This window comes from Pygocentrus nattereri, chromosome 5 (assembly GCF_015220715.1).
Source record: "Pygocentrus nattereri isolate fPygNat1 chromosome 5, fPygNat1.pri, whole genome shotgun sequence".
NCBI classification, from domain to species: Eukaryota; Metazoa; Chordata; class Actinopteri; order Characiformes; family Serrasalmidae; genus Pygocentrus; species Pygocentrus nattereri.
The window spans coordinates 44,202,158-44,220,642 of NC_051215.1; the positions used below are offsets into that span (position 1 = coordinate 44,202,158).

General features: G+C 41.1%; 1 protein-coding gene across 1 annotated transcript in view; it reads left to right on the forward strand.

The window, feature by feature from the left end:
- Positions 1-18,485, forward strand: part of march5 (membrane-associated ring finger (C3HC4) 5) — a 34,057-nt gene that overhangs the window by 13,121 nt on the left and 2,451 nt on the right. The window contains exons 2-5 of the mRNA XM_017696686.2: positions 2,108-2,310; positions 14,580-14,710; positions 15,321-15,504; positions 18,192-18,358. Of these exons, the coding sequence (XP_017552175.1) occupies positions 2,108-2,310; positions 14,580-14,710; positions 15,321-15,504; positions 18,192-18,358 (685 nt within the window). The remainder of the gene's footprint in view (positions 1-2,107; positions 2,311-14,579; positions 14,711-15,320; positions 15,505-18,191; positions 18,359-18,485) is intronic.

The following is an 18,485-nucleotide window of genomic DNA, read 5'->3' on the forward strand; positions in this document are numbered from 1 at the left end:
TGATTCATCACATCCAGTTCATCCAAGTATGGCATAATAGTGCATGGTGTGCTGAGGAGTAGATGCGAAAAGAGCTCTGGGAGCCAAAAGCAAAAGTAGTTGAGGAGTTCTTCAGAGTGAAGCATCATGGGAGTTACGGCTTGGCAGGATTCCAGTTATGCATCACCAGAGGAACTTGGCCAGACTGGCTTGTCCAGACTGTGTAGACCAGGTGTGTCCAGATCTGGTTCTGGAAGGCTTTAATCCACACCGTAGGGATTTCCTTACTCAAACACACCTGATTCAACACAACAGTTAATTACCAGGTTTAGTAGGTGTGCTTGTGCTCGGAAATCACCAAACTGTGTTGGGCCTCAGGTTTATAAAACCAGAAATGGACATCCCTGCTCTGCTGTCCTCTGAAACAGTGCAGAGGAGAACTGCAAGCAGCATAGGCCTTTCTAAAAGCTGCTAGAAAACGGTGGTGCAAGAACAAGCTTCATCAAAAGCAAGCATCCTAGCCGAACTCTGCTGGTACACTGTAACCATTTGTGTCCTTACTGCAATTCCCCTGTGCACAGTGAATAGCTGTGCTTCTGGATAGGATTATTTTCTTGATTTCGATTCATTGGATTGATGCTCTGACCTCTATTCTTGGATCAGGCAGAAGGCAGGAAATTGCATTTATTGGACGGTGGCACGTGGTCCTCACCAAATCCGCCTTTGATGAGTTTTGTGGGCTTTCTTTTCTCTGTTTTTCTTTTCCTCTTGTCTCTCACCTCATAGATTTTCCCTGTGAGGCTGAGCTAATGATCTTGTTTAACTTGTGCTTAGTCACTGACCCAGAATGCTGTGCTGCTTTTCAGTGTTGCTCTGTGCTGCCCCCCTCTCTCTCTCTCTCTCTCTCTCTCTCTCTCTCTCTCTCTCTCTCTCTCTCTCTCTCTCTCTCTCTCTCTCTCTCTCCCATGCCTCTTTCTCTCTCTCTCTCCCCCATGCCTCTTTCTCTCTCTCTCTCTCCCCCATGCCTCTTTCTCTCTCTCTCTCTCTCCCCCATGCCTCTTTCTCTCTCTCTCTCTCTCTCTCCCCCATGCCTCTTTCTCTCTCTCTCTCTCTCTCCCCCATGCCTCTTTCTCTCTCTCTCTCTCTCTCCCCCATGCCTCTCTCTCTCTCTCTCTCTCTCTCTCTCTCTCTCTCTCTCTCTCTCCCCCATGCCTCTCTCTCTCTCTCCCCCATGCCTCTCTCTCTCTCTCCCCCATGCCTCTCTCTCTCTCTCCCCCATGCCTCTTTCTCTCTCTCTCTCTCTCTCTCTCTCTCTCTCCCCCATGCCTCTTTCTCTGTCTGTCACTCCTATCCTCTGTTTTTTCTCTCTTGCCCCCTTGCTCTTCCCATGTTTGCTTAAAAGCAGGTAGATCTGTCAGTGACTCACATTTTGGTTGCCCCCGCCTCGCATCAGACCGAGCCCTGACTTGACCCCTTTTTCTGCTTTTGCAGAAGGATCTTTACTTTGCTGCGTGCACAGACCTACACTCTTGGCTCTCTCTCACTCCTCTGTGTTTCAAAAACCGGCAGATATTAACTTACACACTTTTACAGCACCAGTAGGCACAGACAATACAGCCACAGGCTTTCATAGCCATCTACTGAGTAAAGAAAACAGTTATCAAGATTAATCCTAGACTAGCAGGTATACAGTCACACTTGCACATTACAGAGGACTCACAGTTTAATGTGAACAATCCTGATTATCTAACAGGATGTAGACCCAAGTTGGACTCTAAATCTAAATCCAAAAGTAGCTGGTAATTCTGCTTTGAATGGGTCTGTAAATGTGTCTGCTGGAGGCTGCTGTTGGGATTAGGCTCAAGTCCCATCAGTTCTTACAGGATATGGTGATGTTTTCAGGGCTGTTTGTTCATTTTGTCTGCTCTCCAGATGTACATTACCTCCTCCTCTACTCCTTCACTGTCAATAAAGTTCTACTCTCATCCAGATTGTAATCATTTTGATACATGACTTATCTGTAACTGCTCTACTCAGAAATTGAGCAATCTAATAGATGAATGAAACACATTCATTGCGTTTCTCTATGTGTATATATAATCGGCTCTTCTGTCCTTCTGTCCTGCAGGAGTTGCTGGGTGTGTTTTGCCACAGATGAGGACGATCGTACAGCTGAGTGGGTTAGACCGTGTCGATGCCGTGGCTCCACCAAGTGGGTGCACCAGGCCTGCCTGCAGCGCTGGGTGGATGAGAAGCAGCGGGGCAACAGCACAGCCCGTGTAGCCTGTCCTCAGTGCAATGCTGAGTACCTCATCGTCTTCCCCAAGCTTGGTATGTTGGATAAGCAGCAAAAAAAAACAAAAAACAGAAAATCGAAGAGCAGAATGGTCTTACTCTTACGATATACTCTTAAAGCAATGGTCTGAATAAGAGCAGGTTATTCAGGATTAGCTCTCAGTTCACTGACATTGACTTTGTTTAGTTTTTTTTAATGCACTAAATGGGTCTTAGCTGAAAACCATCCTTCACATTACAGCAATTCTTAACTGGGATTTTAATATGCATAGAGTCAGCTTAGGTGCCCGGTGCTTTTCTGGACAAAAAGACTCACTTTAAAAACTCTCTGTATAATTAGTTTGCACCACCAGTCTGGTGGAAAGGGCAGAGAGAAAATAAGTCAGGTTTGTCACAGGGATTTTCCATGTATGCATTTTAAAAACCTCAAAGTTTGGCCGTGATGTCTCACCTGAAAGTTGCAGCTTTTTTACAACATGGTGTCCCCATGACTGCACTGTGGAATTAACCCCCTGCCCACACACACACAAACTGCAGTGAGTACCCTTTGCTGACCCAGCCAACGGTGCCTCCTCCAAAAACAATCCAGAATTGTCCTGAGGAGGTCCCTGTCCACTAACCTCTTTTGACAGTTGAACATTGCAAGGGCAGATCTTCAAAATGTGGAGAGATGTTTTATAAAACAAGAGCTCTGCAGTAGTATTTACAGGATTTATACATTGCTTCTAAAAATACTGGTTGCTGGAGATGCTAAGCTACACAAGGCTACCATCTGTTACACTTTGAGTTCTCTCCCACTAACTAATCACAACACACAGCATAAAAGCACTCAAAAATGAGAGTTTGCCCATGTTATGCTGCCCTAATCCATTCAACACAATCCAGCACCTAAGTCACTTACAGCTAAATGGTCTGTGTGCTCCAGTCCATCATGAAGAGTCCTCTTGACATGGAGTTGTCTATAACTGTAAACAGTGATTTGTTGATGTTATCATTGAGAATTTTCGTAATTGATGTGTAATTAGTTAGTGACATGTCCTTTTAGACAAATTAGAGAGAACATTGTGATTAAATTGCATTATAAACATGATATTCGAAATTGGCTACCTTGACAGTCGACCAGGTTTTAAGCTGTCAGTGGAACAAAGCAGAGTGGTCAAGTCTTATTTAGATAGAGCCATCTATGATGGTGTAATAAAGTGATGTGGTCACTGGCATGTTATATCATTATTGCATTTATAGCTGACAAGGTGTATATTATGTGTTAGCCTGGCTCGGTGTTCACATATAGAGTGACCAGTCTTAAAATGCATGAGCTAAGTAACAGGGAACAGACAGAATAATTGGCCTACTGACCTCAAGCTCACGATGGAAAATGGACATTCTCTGTTTCCCTCTTTTCCCAGCCAAACTCTCCTTTTGCACTTTTTGAATATGTTTAAAATGTTTTTTTAAAGAACAGACTTCTAAGACTTTTTCTTGGCAAAAAAGGAAGTCAAAGTTGCCAAGCATCCTTGATCTATTGCCTGAAAATCTTCGTCATATAATCTGACCTGCAGCATAAGTCAATTTGCACAGTATGCTATGAAGTTTGGCCATAATCATATGTGCCGAGTTGTGTGCAGCAGGCTTAAGATGGTTCACTTTCTTCATCAGAGTGAAAAAAGTAAGTTTACTAGTAAAATGCATTTATCATCTCGTGTGTCGGTGAAACCGTGCTGACACTACAGGGACTTCATCAGGCATAACAGGGTCTCAGCTACATGTCAGACCTTCAGTAAACCCTTCAGCACTTTCAAAATACAAACCTCCGCTCTGGGTCAGCTCTGTCGGCTAACGGGTTTGAAGGAGGAACAGTTCTTTAGAATAAGATAACATTATCTGCATGGTTATTGGTACACTGTGGTCAAAGTGCTTCATAAGCAGTAGGCCTTTGTTACTTTGTGCACAGCTTGTCTCTGCTGGTGGCAGTAAACAGGGCACTGGGGTATTTTTAGAGCGCTTGCTGTGCTGCCAGTCATGGTGTGCTATATTTGCCATACTGGACTCACCAGCAGGCTAGAGCGGTGTCCAATGCACATTCTGTAGTTGTATTCTCCATGGAGATATATTTATAAAATCGGCCATGATATATATTATAATATAAAAATTGGCCGGATTTGCTGCTGACTTTTAGATTTTATATGATGCATGATTTGTGTAGTAAAGGGAGGTACAGTAAACAAATGTTCATTGTACTGAACTATATAGTGTGTGTGTGTGTGTGTGTGTGTGTGTGTGTGTGTGTGTGTGTGTGTGTGTCACATGACTTCACAGCCATAAGTGGACATTTTGATTAGCACACAATCTTATTTACACTTGCAAAAGTCAAATTACATATTCTGTTGATTTTTCTACAGATGTCAATACAGAGGTACTTTATATTTGATTAGCTTAAAAATGAAAAAAAGCTATAAAAAAAAATACTAGTTGTGATGTGTACAAAGGTTTATTTAAAAGGATACCCTAATAAATATTTACCCCTTAGGCAGATATCACAGCTTATAAAAGGTTTTTGTAGTCAACTAGATGTCTTTCTGTTCTTGTTTAAGGACTTTTCACCCCCTCTTCCCTGCTGAACACTTTTAATTCTGCTTTTTTATTTGGCTGTCTTGCATGCACAGCGTGTGTAGGGTCTACCTACAGATTTCCAACGATATTCACCTCAGTGACGGCCATTCCAATAGTTTTTGCATACTGTTCATGGTAGATGTTGAGGTATGTTTTGGATCATTGTTGTAGAAACTAGCCTCTTTTCATCTTCAGTTTCTAAATCGACATCGTCGCATTTGCTTACGGAATTTACTGATATTTAGCGGAATCCATTCATCCATCTACCAGTGCAGTGTTGTCTGTGTCAAACAAACAACTTTCATTTTTACTTCATCTGTACGCAGCACTTGTTTGTAAAATGTTTCTGGCTTATCTAAATGCATACTTCAGATGTTGACGTTTGTGATGAGGTATGTTAAGGTTTTACTCTGATAACTCTTCTATACAAATCATGTCTGCAAAAATATGCAAACAACACTGCACAGTAGAATGGTGCACCATCACCTTGTCTGAGAGAAAACTTCCTGCAGGTCTGTTGCTGTCATATGGGGGTTTTGCTGTCATATGGGGGTTTTGCTTTGCCTTTCTACACAGCATACAAGTAGTTCCGTTTAGAGTTTTCTTGGTCTTCTAGATCTTGCCTTGACTTTCACATTTCCCTTAACTGCCATTTCTTAATGACCTTTGGGGCAGTGGAAATTGGGAAGTGGAACTGCTTTGATGGGTTTTTTTTTTTTTTTTTTTTTTTTTTTTTTAAATCCTTCCCCTTGTAGGCGTCAAGTAGGTTCATTTTCAGATCCCTGAACAGCTGCTTTGAAGAATCCATGGTTGATGAGTGTTAGCACAATGTTTGAAATGTCAGCTAATTTATTACGCTCTGAAACTGTCATCAGCTGACAATTCTTGACCTCCCTAATCAGTTCTAACAAGTCATTTAAGGCTTAGCAAGATGACGTTTAGACAATGAAAGGGTGCCCAAACCTTTACACATGCTGCCACAGTTGTATTTATTTATTGATTTACCTATTTCTTAAATGAATCAGTAATAGGAAACTCTGCACTCACATTTACAGAAACATGTTGCTTTTTAAATTAGTTTGTGGCAGAGGTTTTTTAAAAATCAACAAAATATATCATGTGGCTAGGGGTGCCCAAACTGTTGCTTACAACTATATGTTTGCATTACTGCATCACTTTTAATTATATGAATAGTTGTGTAACTTTCAGATTATTAATCAAGTAATCAAAACAATTAGAGGAAAAGGCCCAACATTAAAAATGGATTTAACCAAACAATTACAGAATTCCGAAGTGCCTTACTGTAAAGATAAGCTAGGAAACCATTAAAAAGACATTAAAACCCAGTCAGACAATGACTAAGCCTGGTCCTGACGTTTTCCATTCAGTCGAGAATCTACCTTTAGAGTATTCCAGGACAAGTCCCTCTCTGGGAAACTGAATTCAACTGGGTGTGTCCAGCACATAGGCTTTCTTACTGTAAGACAGCCCAGTAGGAGAATTTAAAATGTGCGTTGTCTTCATGAAACTTGCCAACTAATAACTGCTGATTCATCGAGAAGGTGGATTAAAAAAAATAATAATAATCAAGTAATTATGACTGCCCTAGTTTGCATTGATGAGGCATACCACCACATGCTATCCGGTTGGATCTGGTAGGAAGCAGCCTTTCTTTTTAAACTAAATGTCTCCAACACGTATATCTGATGGTGTGTGTGTGTGTGTGTGTGTGTGTGTGTGTGTGTGTAATGAACATCCTCTGCAGAGCCTTAGTTAAGAATGTGTTCTTTCCCCACTTAAGTTCCAGTTCACACTGGGGATTTTATTCTGCAGTGAGCGGTCTGAAGGCCGTCTCTGATTCTAGTAATCCCTGTACTGGTCTGCTGTGTGATCTTTCTCTGTCTCATTTGTGTCCCCCTTGTGTTCCAGACCCTTTCAGCCACTATGTGAAATTGATCAGGCTGTGTATTAGCTTAGCAGCCTGCTTTTCCTGAACCTCTTTCCTTCTCTTTCTTGCTTGTCAACCTGTCTATCTGTGCGCTCTGGTTCATATTGGTTTATTTGTGGGTAATGCTGCTTGTCACTCCACCTCCTCGTCCGTGGCCAGCTGTGAAATTGCACTGCATGTGTTCTCTGTTCACCTTCAGAAAGAAAAAAGGGAGGGATAGAAGAAGCAGACAGAATGAGAACAAGGGAGGGAGCGCTTTGTCTCCTTTTCTAAGAGCTAAACTTTCTCAAGCTGTGACAGCCTCACTGACAAGTTCTGGCCTGGGTGTCTGCCAATGAATATTTGATTTGGGACTTGATTTACTTCACCAAAGAGACTTTCCAGAGCTGAACAAGGACCATGCTGCCAGAGGATGGACAGAGGACTGCTTCACCGTTAACAATAAGTGACGTGGAGAAGTAGCGCGTGTTGCGCTGCCGTGATGGAGCGTTGTTAGTCTTGTAAATCTCATCTTTGACCTTTTCTAGTTATAAAGAATATTTCTGCATAATTCAGTCTTGAGGATATCCAGGGGGGTTTGATATGAAATGGGGCCTTGTAAAGAAACTTACTCGCAGTGTCTGCATATAAATGGCAAATATAGCCATTTTATTTACTTTCCCAATCAACCAGTAAACCTGTACATGTTTTCTGAATTTGTAATGTAATAATGGTAAAATGACACTAAATGGATAGGAACCAGATGTCTAAAGAGTTCAATGCCTCTGTAAGTTCCTTCAGTAAGATCAGTAATAGAATGATTAGATATATACTACCTGATGTGACACATTGTTTTATGATAGTTTTGTGATAACGTTTTGGCTTAGAATTAATCCATTTATTGTAATCCAGTAATGGCAGAGGAGTATATTGTAAGGAAAAAATATTACCAAAGGAAATTTATTAATCTGGAAGAAATGTTTTCTTTGGGGATTATTATGCCTTATAGCACTGCATGCATCAGTCTAGTGTGAATGGCTTTTTTTTTTTTTAAATCGGTTTTAGGTTTAATCTTGAAACTTTCGTAAAACAGTATCCTTGAGTTGTTGAGACATGAAATACTTCAGCTGTCTAGTTTCTAGTACAACTGCTGTGAACAATTCTGACTGAATGATTTTGTTCACATCTTTAAGCTTTAATTATGCCAAAAAAAGTGAAAAACCCAATGGAATTTTCCCTTTTAGGGTGGTCAGTAAATGTCAGAAGACATGTTTACGATATTTTTATGATACATTTGTCTCATGGTACATAGTTTCTGTTTTTCGTGTGTGCAAAAATGTTCAATAAGGAACACGAATGAAATGACTGGTAAAAACATAATGAAAAAGGGCACAATGGACTGGTGTTCAATCAGCTGCTTGTCACCTTGCAGTTTATGCTGTGCCATATTGCTGTTTTTGGAAGACAACATATCTCCATTTTTGATATTATTCAGTTTTTGACACAATTTGAAAATACCCGTTGCCCTTTACATTGTGTCTGAATTTCATAATGAATGGACTAAAAGAAATGATGCAAAATTACTGGTCTGGTTCTACTGACTTACATTAGTTTTTTCTCTCTCCTGTAAAGTTACCATATTGGACAAGGTTTTCTTCCAACAACAGCGATATGGTTGTTGTTTACAGGTTCCCTCTAATGGGTCCAAATCTGTCTTTGATACATGCAGTATCTGTGCATGAAAAACTACTGTTGATGTCCATGGTCCATGTTGATGTTCAAGGCATATCCTGATGTACTGTGATCACGTTTATCATATTGATTTTTTTTTAAAATTATTATTATTGTTACTAAAATTCAGTAGCACTAAATCAACCTGACAAATAAAACCATACTAAAATGTTTACAGTATGTTGGCTACAGAATGTGCCTGTGAATTCCAGCGTTCTCATCAGTAAGAACAGTTGGTCATTTCAAGGCATTGAATGCCATGTTTTTGGTCATACGTGCACTTTACTACATCGTCAGGTTTTTTTTTTTCCTTTTCTTTTCTTTTGGTCACTTTAGAAACTGGCTTCAGGTAGCATTGTTGTGCTAGCAGCAACTTTCCTTTCTGTTTGTTGAGTGCGATGTCATGTTATCAAACCTGTAACGTGAATGTTCTTGAGTGCCATAACCTGTCTTGATACTGGTGCCCTGATTTCTCATTTGAGTGTTTTTAGCCTGAATTCAGTGAAGCAGTTGGTTGTCTGTCTTGCATTGTGCGTGAATAATTGTCCCATACTGAGAGAAGGATGCTGGAGGTTCCATCCCAGCAAACAGCTCCACATCCTGCCTACTCACTACACACAGACCCCCTCGGAGTTTTGTGTGTGTGTGTTTAGGTCAGTCAGGCCACAGCAGGGGGATGCTCATCTAATTCATTGCTAGCCTGGATCTGATGAATCACCCAAACCTTGAGTCTAAAAATATTCCAGCAGTTGAACAGCACCCGTGCAATCAGCAGACAGAGCTGACCTTACCCATCAGCATGCTCAGAGAGAGAGAGGGGGCAGGCCCTAACAATGTCAGCAGTTATTACCATTACAGTCACAGGATTCCTGATGCATTAATACAGATTATTTATGCTGCAAGGGAAATGACTGGCTGTACAGTGCAAGCAGCGGTCACAGTGTCTGCAGGAACACCTGAGTAAAATGTATTTGTCAGTACCTAGAACTGTGTGTGTGTGTGTGTGTGTATGTATGTATATATGTATATATATATATATATATATATATATATATATATATATATATATATAAAATTATTTATATATATATATGTGTGTGTATGTATGTATGTGTGTGTATATATATATATATATATATATATATATATATATATATATATATATATATATATATATATATATTATACCTCGTTGTTACGTGTGTGTGTGTTTGTATTTGTTTAAACGTGTACTTGTTTAAATTTGGGGATGGAATTGTTCCCGATTCCTTCAAAAAGAACTGTATTTATGATGTGGTGTCAAAACCTGCAGTAATCCTTAGTGTATGTTTGCAGGCGTGCTTTATCAGTACTGTGGAAGTGCTCTTGAGGCCACAAGATTAACAGTGTTTTCACACATGCAGTCAGTGTCTTAAGCATTAAGTATCTGCTTGTTATTACTCTAGTTCTATTTTAGATCTGAATTCCTGAGACTGCAACCAGCTAAGGTTTCAGCTTGTTCCAGTTCTGGTAATGATTGGCAAAACTCTTTTGAAATTGCATTCAGCACATTTAGATTGGCACATACGTGTTGCAACTGCATTTCAGACTTGTGGGAATTCTACACTGAAGATAAGTATTTGTCACTATTCACCTTCAAGATGCACAAGAGGTTCTAGTTTTATAGAAGACAGGAGGCAAAACAGTGTTTTCCTTACCAGTTTACATATACATCACTTGCCACTGTATCTACCTTCCAAAAGATGCAGAGTTTTAGAGAAAAACCTGCAATTCTATAAGATATGAGGATTTGCTGAGGATGTGTCGCAGAGAAAATCCAGTCAATCCCCCTCATCCAGCCCTCATACTTAATCCATAGCAACTGCTGTTTCACACATGGACATCTCAGACAGGCAGGACAGTGGAAAAACAACAATGTAATGTCACATCGCCAACACTGATTTCTGTATATTTGGCTCACTCTGTTTTATTGATGTTATCAGGCTTTCTGTGAACTAAATGGACAATATATGTTATGACCAACGAGGCAGATGACTAACAGGCAGTAATATTGACAGGTTTCAAGTTTAAATCTTGAGTCAGCATCCAAACAGCAACACACACAGTAAAGAAAATGTTGCTTGAACGCATGTTACAAGTTCAGATGTTAGAAAGCTGCTAGAACGTGGTTCTACTACACTACAGTTAGCTTTGTGTCGACATAAAACCCCCAAAAACATTGAATGCCTTAAGGATTATAGAGGAAATTAACATTATCTTGGCCAGAGCCCACTTAAGAAGTTTGCATTAAATGTTGTCGTGTAGTGACGTACTTGGCCTGAACATGGACAGGATTTAGTGACCGATGCAGCCGTTGAAGAGCTCTCTACCGCTCCCAGTGGCCACACCCCTTCTCCACCCCATCCATTGACACAGCACATGAGAACAGAGTTCATTGTCCTACAAAATCAACACCCAGAAAATGGCCTTTTCTTCGCAGAGGACTAAATGAGAGGACAAAATAGACGGTCCAAAGTCTTTTAAGGTGTTACATGTTGTACTTGTCACGGTTGTCTTTCAGAGAGCACTGGAGACACTAAAAAAGGGTAGAACGTTAACCATGCTTTTGTCAGAGGTGAGACGAGGCTTTATGCAAGATTAAAGGGAAAATGGGGGGAACAGAACATCAGGAACAGAAAGTCCTTGTCCATGGCCTGCTGCCTTCCCTTGTGCAGAGCTATGGAAAACACTTTTTCTCCATCATGACTGTGAGAGGGGCTCTCGATTTGCACCCCCTTTTTTAATTATCTTAATTATAGAATCTGCGGCCAGCAGCAGAAATAAACGGCTCAGCTTTTCCTTTTGCCATTGGCCATTAAGAATGGCCTACTCTGTGCTCCTCCACTGCGGCCATGCTGTAGTGCTTAGGCAGGGAGAAAGCGGAAGAGGTTGCGACATGGTCGGATGGATGAATGTTCCAGCCAGGAATCGATGGACTTGGCACACATGGTTAGAGCTTAATGCCTGGCCCTCCAAAGTGCCTGCATGGAGAATTGCAAAATGCAAAGGGCTCATAAGTACTTAGAAGATTAAAATCTGTTGGGTGATTGTTTTTTTTTTTTTTCTGGCTGTGTACATCATTACAAATGGGGGACACGAGCCTAATTATAGAGCCTATGAGAATTTGCGAGCGTTGTGTCCATATTTGTCAGTTGTTCCTATTTGGGTAAACACAAGTTTATTGGCTCATTCAAACATTTGCACAGAATGTTGTTTTCGTGGAAACTCTCACTGAGAGAATTTTCTAAAAGGCTGTTTCAGCAGTTGTGACGTTTGAATTGCACACTTTCAATAGTATTCCAGTTACAGCGCCAGCACTCAAATATTAAGTGCCTGCTTCTCATGACAGTGGTTGGCTTATTTGACCACTCTTGGTAAACACTCATAATGATAAATAAGTTCTTATTCCTGATTTGCCCTGTGGCTAGTGTTGGAAATAGCATACAGGACTATTAATAGTGCTGGGGAAAGCAGCTTTATGTAAATAAAGTGAATCGGTGATGTGAATTTGCCCATGTGAGAGCAAGGCTGTGTATTTGCGTAGCTGGAGAACATGCTGATGTAAAAGCTCAGACGAGGGGCCTAGGAGGAAAGAGAAGAGGAGCGTATGAGCTAAGTTGAGAGGGAGGTGCTCTTCAACGTGTGTATGCTTGATTCATTCTTTGCCAGCCTGTGGTGCCATGGTGACAGTGCCACGTAATCTGCTTTGTAAAGAGGATGAGAAAAGAGGTCTGAATTTGCTTTACCTTCACACTGGTCTTCTTAAGATCAACAGCTGTAAGGATTCAGCACTGGTCTTCAGTAGCTTACATTATTTCTTAACTCTGGTTTGGAATAGCTGATTGAAAAATGATGCCTTATTCACTGTCCAAGCATAACGTGGCTGCGGTTTCATCTGTAGTGTGGTTTCAGCTGACGTTGACCAGGTATTTAGAAACTTGGATTGCTTCAATGTATGTTACTTTCTAGGTGTTTTAGATTGTTTTGAAAGAACAATTCATCATATATAAAAGCTAAATAAATGCTAAGTTTCCTGTCTGGTCATCTGGTTTCCGTCTGGTTTGCAATACTATTTAAAATTTCATTTGGTGTTATTTTAAAAGAAGCAGAACAAAAGCCATCACAGTCATGGTCTAAGGCAATTTTTAATTCAAACTTAAATAGCATATGTTAATGTGATACCATAGTATTTGTAAAATATTATGGATATTAAATTTTATTGCCTATCACAGAGCCTCTTATATTCATGTATGTACTTTTTAAAACAGAAATACTGTTTCTCTTTTCACACCATTTCCCAGCCGGTGTCATCTCTCCTATAGCTGCGAACAGACGCCCCATTCTTTGGGGACCTATGAAAAGGTTATTAATAGCATGTGGATGGACCTAAGAGGGAGGAAATCAGGTTGCCTGCTGGTAAATATTGCATGATTTCCTCCTGAGCTGCTCTGGAACATGAGCCAGAAAGGTGCGCAGGGAGGAGGAAGAGGAACGTGAAGGATTTGGGTTACCTTATCTAGCTTTGGTGACTGACTATAAGTACATTGTGTTCCTAAAGTTAATGATGAGATGAAAGCATCCGTCATTCACAGTCCTCTGTGGTGTTGGTAATTTGCCGAGTGTTAAGTTTCCCACCCTGGTTGAGCTACTGTCCGTTTGATCATGAGGTACTTGCTTTAAACAAAGCAAGAGCAATCTTTTGTCCTCGTTCTTCCTTTCACATGTTAGTACTCCGAGTCAGTACCAGTAATTTTACATTCCATACTTCCCAGTCTGTGTGTGTTCTGGAATGTAGAAGGAAGCAAGCTTGATGTATTTCCTCATTACTGGAGTTCAGAATGTTGAAGCACAAAGAATGTCTCCATAAAGGAAGGGCAGCAAAGATGTTCGTGAACGATTACATGCATTTGTCAGGTGGCGATGGGGTCATGCTGAGGGCTCTTAGTAGCTACGCGTATACTTTTTAAAAGAACCACTGTGGTCTACTTCTCAGCCCTGTTTCTGGAGGCTCAATGGCCTTCACTTTTTAGTGTTTTCACTGCTCCCTATTCCCAGTACACCTGATCCAACTAATCAGCTTGTTAACAGGAAAGGCAGGAAAGGCACTAACATGTGCGTGCTGGGCAGTGGGCCTCCAGGAACAGGCTTGAGAAACACTGGTATAAAATATAGTTGTCCTCTGACTGCTGAGTGAGGAGGGTCAAGTTAAGGAAGTTTGAATCAAATGTCCACAGGAGCCAATTTAGGCCTGCTTGACTACATTTTGGGCATCCCTGGTATGGACATTTTACATCATGTGAATGTTCTCTAAATCTTTTAAAGAACCAAAAATAGTTAGTCATCACTGAAAATCCACAACATATGTTTAGAGTTTAGTTTGTCTCTGCTCTAGTATTGAATATTTGGAGTTCTGGTTTGGGTAAATTGGTAAATTGAGCATGTTGGACCTGGGAAAACACCTAACCACACAGGCTAAAAAGAACTCAAAGGGAAGGGACACCTACTGAGCATGACCCAGCACATTGATGCCAAAGAACAAGCTGCTGCCCCCTGCTGGAGAGGTAGACTCCTTAGTCATCATCATATTATCCTCGAAGTCTGCTCTGTACGTTGTCCTGCTGTCTGGTCCTTCCTCCATTTTTTTTTCCCTGCTCGAGACAGTAATAGTAGTACTATATCTGTCCTTTTTAGTCTTTATCTGCTATATAAGAGCTTGTAATCATTGTCCAGACAGTGTCCATCTCAGGGGTGTGGAACTGAGGACAGCATAGTTTGATGAATTCCCTGATCAAACATTCAGACTAAACCTGTCAATTAACTGTTGAGTTGAATCAAATGTGTTTTAAGCAGGAAGATTAGCAAACTGTGTAGAAAGCCAGTCCTCCAGAACCAGATGCTCCAAATCTCAGTTCTGTTAACCCCATTTCTTAAAGAAATGTAAATGTACCTCCTGTTATACCATGTCATGTCTTGTGCTCGTTTGTGTCTGTCGCTGCAGGGCCGGTGGTGTATGTACTAGATCTGGCAGATAGACTAATCTCCAAGGCCTGTCCATTTGCTGCAGCTGGAATCATGGTGGGCTCCATCTACTGGACCGCAGTCACATATGGAGCTGTCACTGTTATGCAGGTGGGAGGATGCACAATTTGTCACAGTCGGAAAACAATCAAGTTTTAACTTCAGAATAATGTATGTACCAGCTGTGAGGCTGAGCTCTTTCGTCTCGTCAATAACCTTGCATGAATTCTTAGTGGAAAGGGATAAAACATCCCTTGGATGGAACAGGAGTACCGCAGCACTGATGTCTAACTTCACCACCACAGTGTGACACACAATGTTCTTTCAAGAAGTGTCACGATCTGGTGTGGTTGGGCAACATCCCAGGATAGAAAGGTCATGGTGCAGGTTGTGACACCTGCTGGAAAGATTATTCATGCTGGCTTGCCACTCGTCAACTATATCCATTTCTCAAACAGGCCAAAACTTCAGATCCAACCAACAGTAGCAGCATCAGTGCACACACCACCAGATTTACCCCCCAAATGTTCACCTCACTCCTATTGTTTACTTTGGTTATTTTACTAACACTTGTTCTGATATCATGCAATATACATTGTCTTACACTCTGTAAGTCTCAATGCTACATATTTTTGAAATCTTCATTAGCTCCTTATGTATTGTATATCGATATTTTGAAGTTGAAAATAAAGAATTGGTGTTGATGCTTTCTCTGCGTCAGGTGGTGGGCCATAAGGAGGGCTTGGATGTGATGGAGAGGGCTGACCCTCTGTTTCTACTCATCGGCCTGCCCACTATACCAGTCATGCTAATTCTAGGCAAGATGATTCGCTGGGAGGACTACGTGCTCCGCCTTTGGAGGAAGTATTCCAACAAGCTGCAGATCCTCAACAGCATCTTCCCAGGTCAGTATGCCTGCCGTGCTGTTTCTGCAGGGGTACAGTAACTGAGGGGATGCAGGAATGGAATTGATTGTATGGTTTGTAGGGTTTGGTGTCACATGATGTCGGTGTTGGAAAGTAGTGTAGACACTGGAGTGATAAGTGATGGAGGCAAGACAAGCTGCTGTAGAAATGGAGAATAATTTATTTGGATAAAGGTTCTAAGTAATAAAAATGCTTAGATAAAGATGAATAGAGCTGGTATTTGAGGGTCAAAATAGAGCATCAGGATACCAGAGACTTTAAGGATGAGGGAAAGAGTGGCACCTTAGCTGAGAACGGTCTGGCTGCAGACATGCGCTCTCAGCCTGACATGCATGGCCAGCCTATTGACGCTGTGGGCACAATGTGAGCTGTTGGGAATAAAACCTGATGGTTTTGCTTCCTAACAGGAATTGACTTGATGGTTGCCACTAAAGGCCATTAGCAAACGATCAAATGTATGTGGAATCAGTCCCAGAACACCTGATTAAACGGTCAGAATCCTTTACACGGTGATATCAGCCCATCAGGAACACACAAAATACCATTAGCGACTACTGAAAACCACCAGGAACCATCGGATGCTTTTAATGGGTTCTGTGATATTTTTTTCAACAGGGAGGTTCATTAAATGTAACTCTCTAGCCGTGTTATGGACGAAGAATGGATTAAGTGATGAAATCGCTAAGCAGCAGCAACAGCATCTGCCAGATGTTACCGTGCCGCTGAGCTGCTCCTGCCATTGTGGCAGAGTGCATGTGCACGTGACGTCGCTGTGGCTGAGAGTGCATCTAGCTGAAAGTGCATGTCTGCAGTCAGACTTCGCTGCCTTAGCCAGAACACACACGGAAGAAGGATTGTGCAAGATATATACACTAATGATTGCTGTTGGGACCTAACTTTATATTTCCATTTTTGTTGTGTTTTGTGCCATTTCAACAAATTACAAAGAGAAAATATTTTATAATTATACGAATAAACAATGACGCACAGTGTCACTGATGCAAAGCACTCCATACTTCCACAACGTTTCACTATAGCCAAATCTTTGAGATGCATCACATTTAAAAACAAAAAACAGGTAACAAAATTAAATAAAAAAAAAAAGGATTAATGTTTTTTATTTAATGTCTCATTTGTTTAACACATAAGTAAACAAATGCTAAGAGTTTGTCATTCATGAAAAGGAATCCCCCTCCCTTCTCCCCCATGTTTATTTCAGACCTGTGGTTAACACTGTTAAACCTTGCTGACTTGGCCAAGGTCAGGATGAACTTTATTATCTTTGGGGGGCAATTTGTTGCACTGCCAGCAGTAAAACAGTAACCATCAGCACACCTTGAACCACACAAACCAATTTACACAGAAAAACATTACTTTGTCTTATTCAAAAGGCCAGTAGCAGCAGGGACAAGCACTAAAACTCCTAAGCTTCCCATATGCGCTGGTGGGCCTTTTGCGAATACAATATCAATATTTAATTAAAAAGTTAACTCGGTTATGGTCCCCAAATACTTGTACCCTGACAACTAGAAGACTTCTTTGACTGAAGCCTTCATCTATGAAATAACTGCCAGCTGCTATATATTTCCAATTTATTTCAAGCACTGAGAGCCCTAGCTAATAAATCGCTGTCACTCTAAAACACAGCGTTCTTCAGAGGAGCAGGAAGACCCCAGCTGTAAGCAAGGTTAACATGTGAGCCACGATACATCTTATATTAGTATAGAAATTTAGGAGCTTTTACTTGGATCTTTCGATGTAGGATGTATGTAGAGACGAGCTGAATGATGGGCTAGAAAATTCTCCTGAATAAGTCATAATTCTGATTAATAAGTGCAACCTACCTTAACAGTTAAATCATTCAAATCTATCCATCCATCCATTTTCTAAGCCGCTTCTCCGTCAGGGTCGAACGCCGCCACCCTCATTAAAATCTAGGTTATTTTAAATGGTGTGTTAACTAGTTATGCTACTTCGGTTACCTTTGATCAAGTAGTGCCGCAGTGCAGACGAGTGGGCATTGTTCCACTTCAGAAAACTGCTACCAGTAAAGTACATTTTCATAGATTTGAACCCAGATCAGTCTCTCCAACGGTCTCTGTAGCACAGTGACGGCAGGAATCACAGGAGGAGCTCACTTTTTTACGTCTTAAATCTTTTGTTTGGCTGGTTGAGCTGTAGTTGAATGTCCTCTGAAGTCAGACACACACTGTGTGATTGTAGAAAACTTGTTCTTTTGTGACTCGCACTGTACAGACAGCTTCTTCAGAACATCATGTACAGACAAAACCTACAATTTATACAGCCAAAGTACATGAAAACGCTCGGCCGCTGAAGCTAGAAGCAGGCAGTGACGTACAGGGTATGACAGTATGGGCTATTCTATTCAATCCTATTCAAACAATAAAACAGTAAAGTGTGTAAGTATAAGTATAAAACAGACTTTTGTAGGAAATGTTTGGCAGGAAACTCTAGTCTGTTTTTCTAGCCTTAGAAAAATATTCATCTTAAGGAGTATGACTAAGTAAATGAGCATGTGAAGTAAGTAAATACTCCTATTGGCCCGATACGAGTATCGAAATCAATGCATCCCTACATGCAAATCTGTCCTCCAGCTGTTGCTTTCAATTTTATTCCGAATTCTGTCCCACACCTCTGTTTTGTAGGGATTGGTTGTCCAGTGCCCAGAATCCCTGCTGAGGCGAGTCCACTGGCTGATCACGTGTCGGCTACTCGCATCCTGTGTGGAGCCCTGGTGTTTCCCACTATCGCCACTATTGTGGGCAAGCTCATGTTCAGTAGTGTCAACTCCAACCTGCAAAGGACCATCCTGGTAGGGACACAGTGACTGTTTGGAACAGTGGTTTGTCTGCCTTACCCTACATATTGGTCAGCCAAGACATGGTATCTACATACTCAGTGTTGCACTACAGCCACGAGGCTAACATTGCTAACTTCAG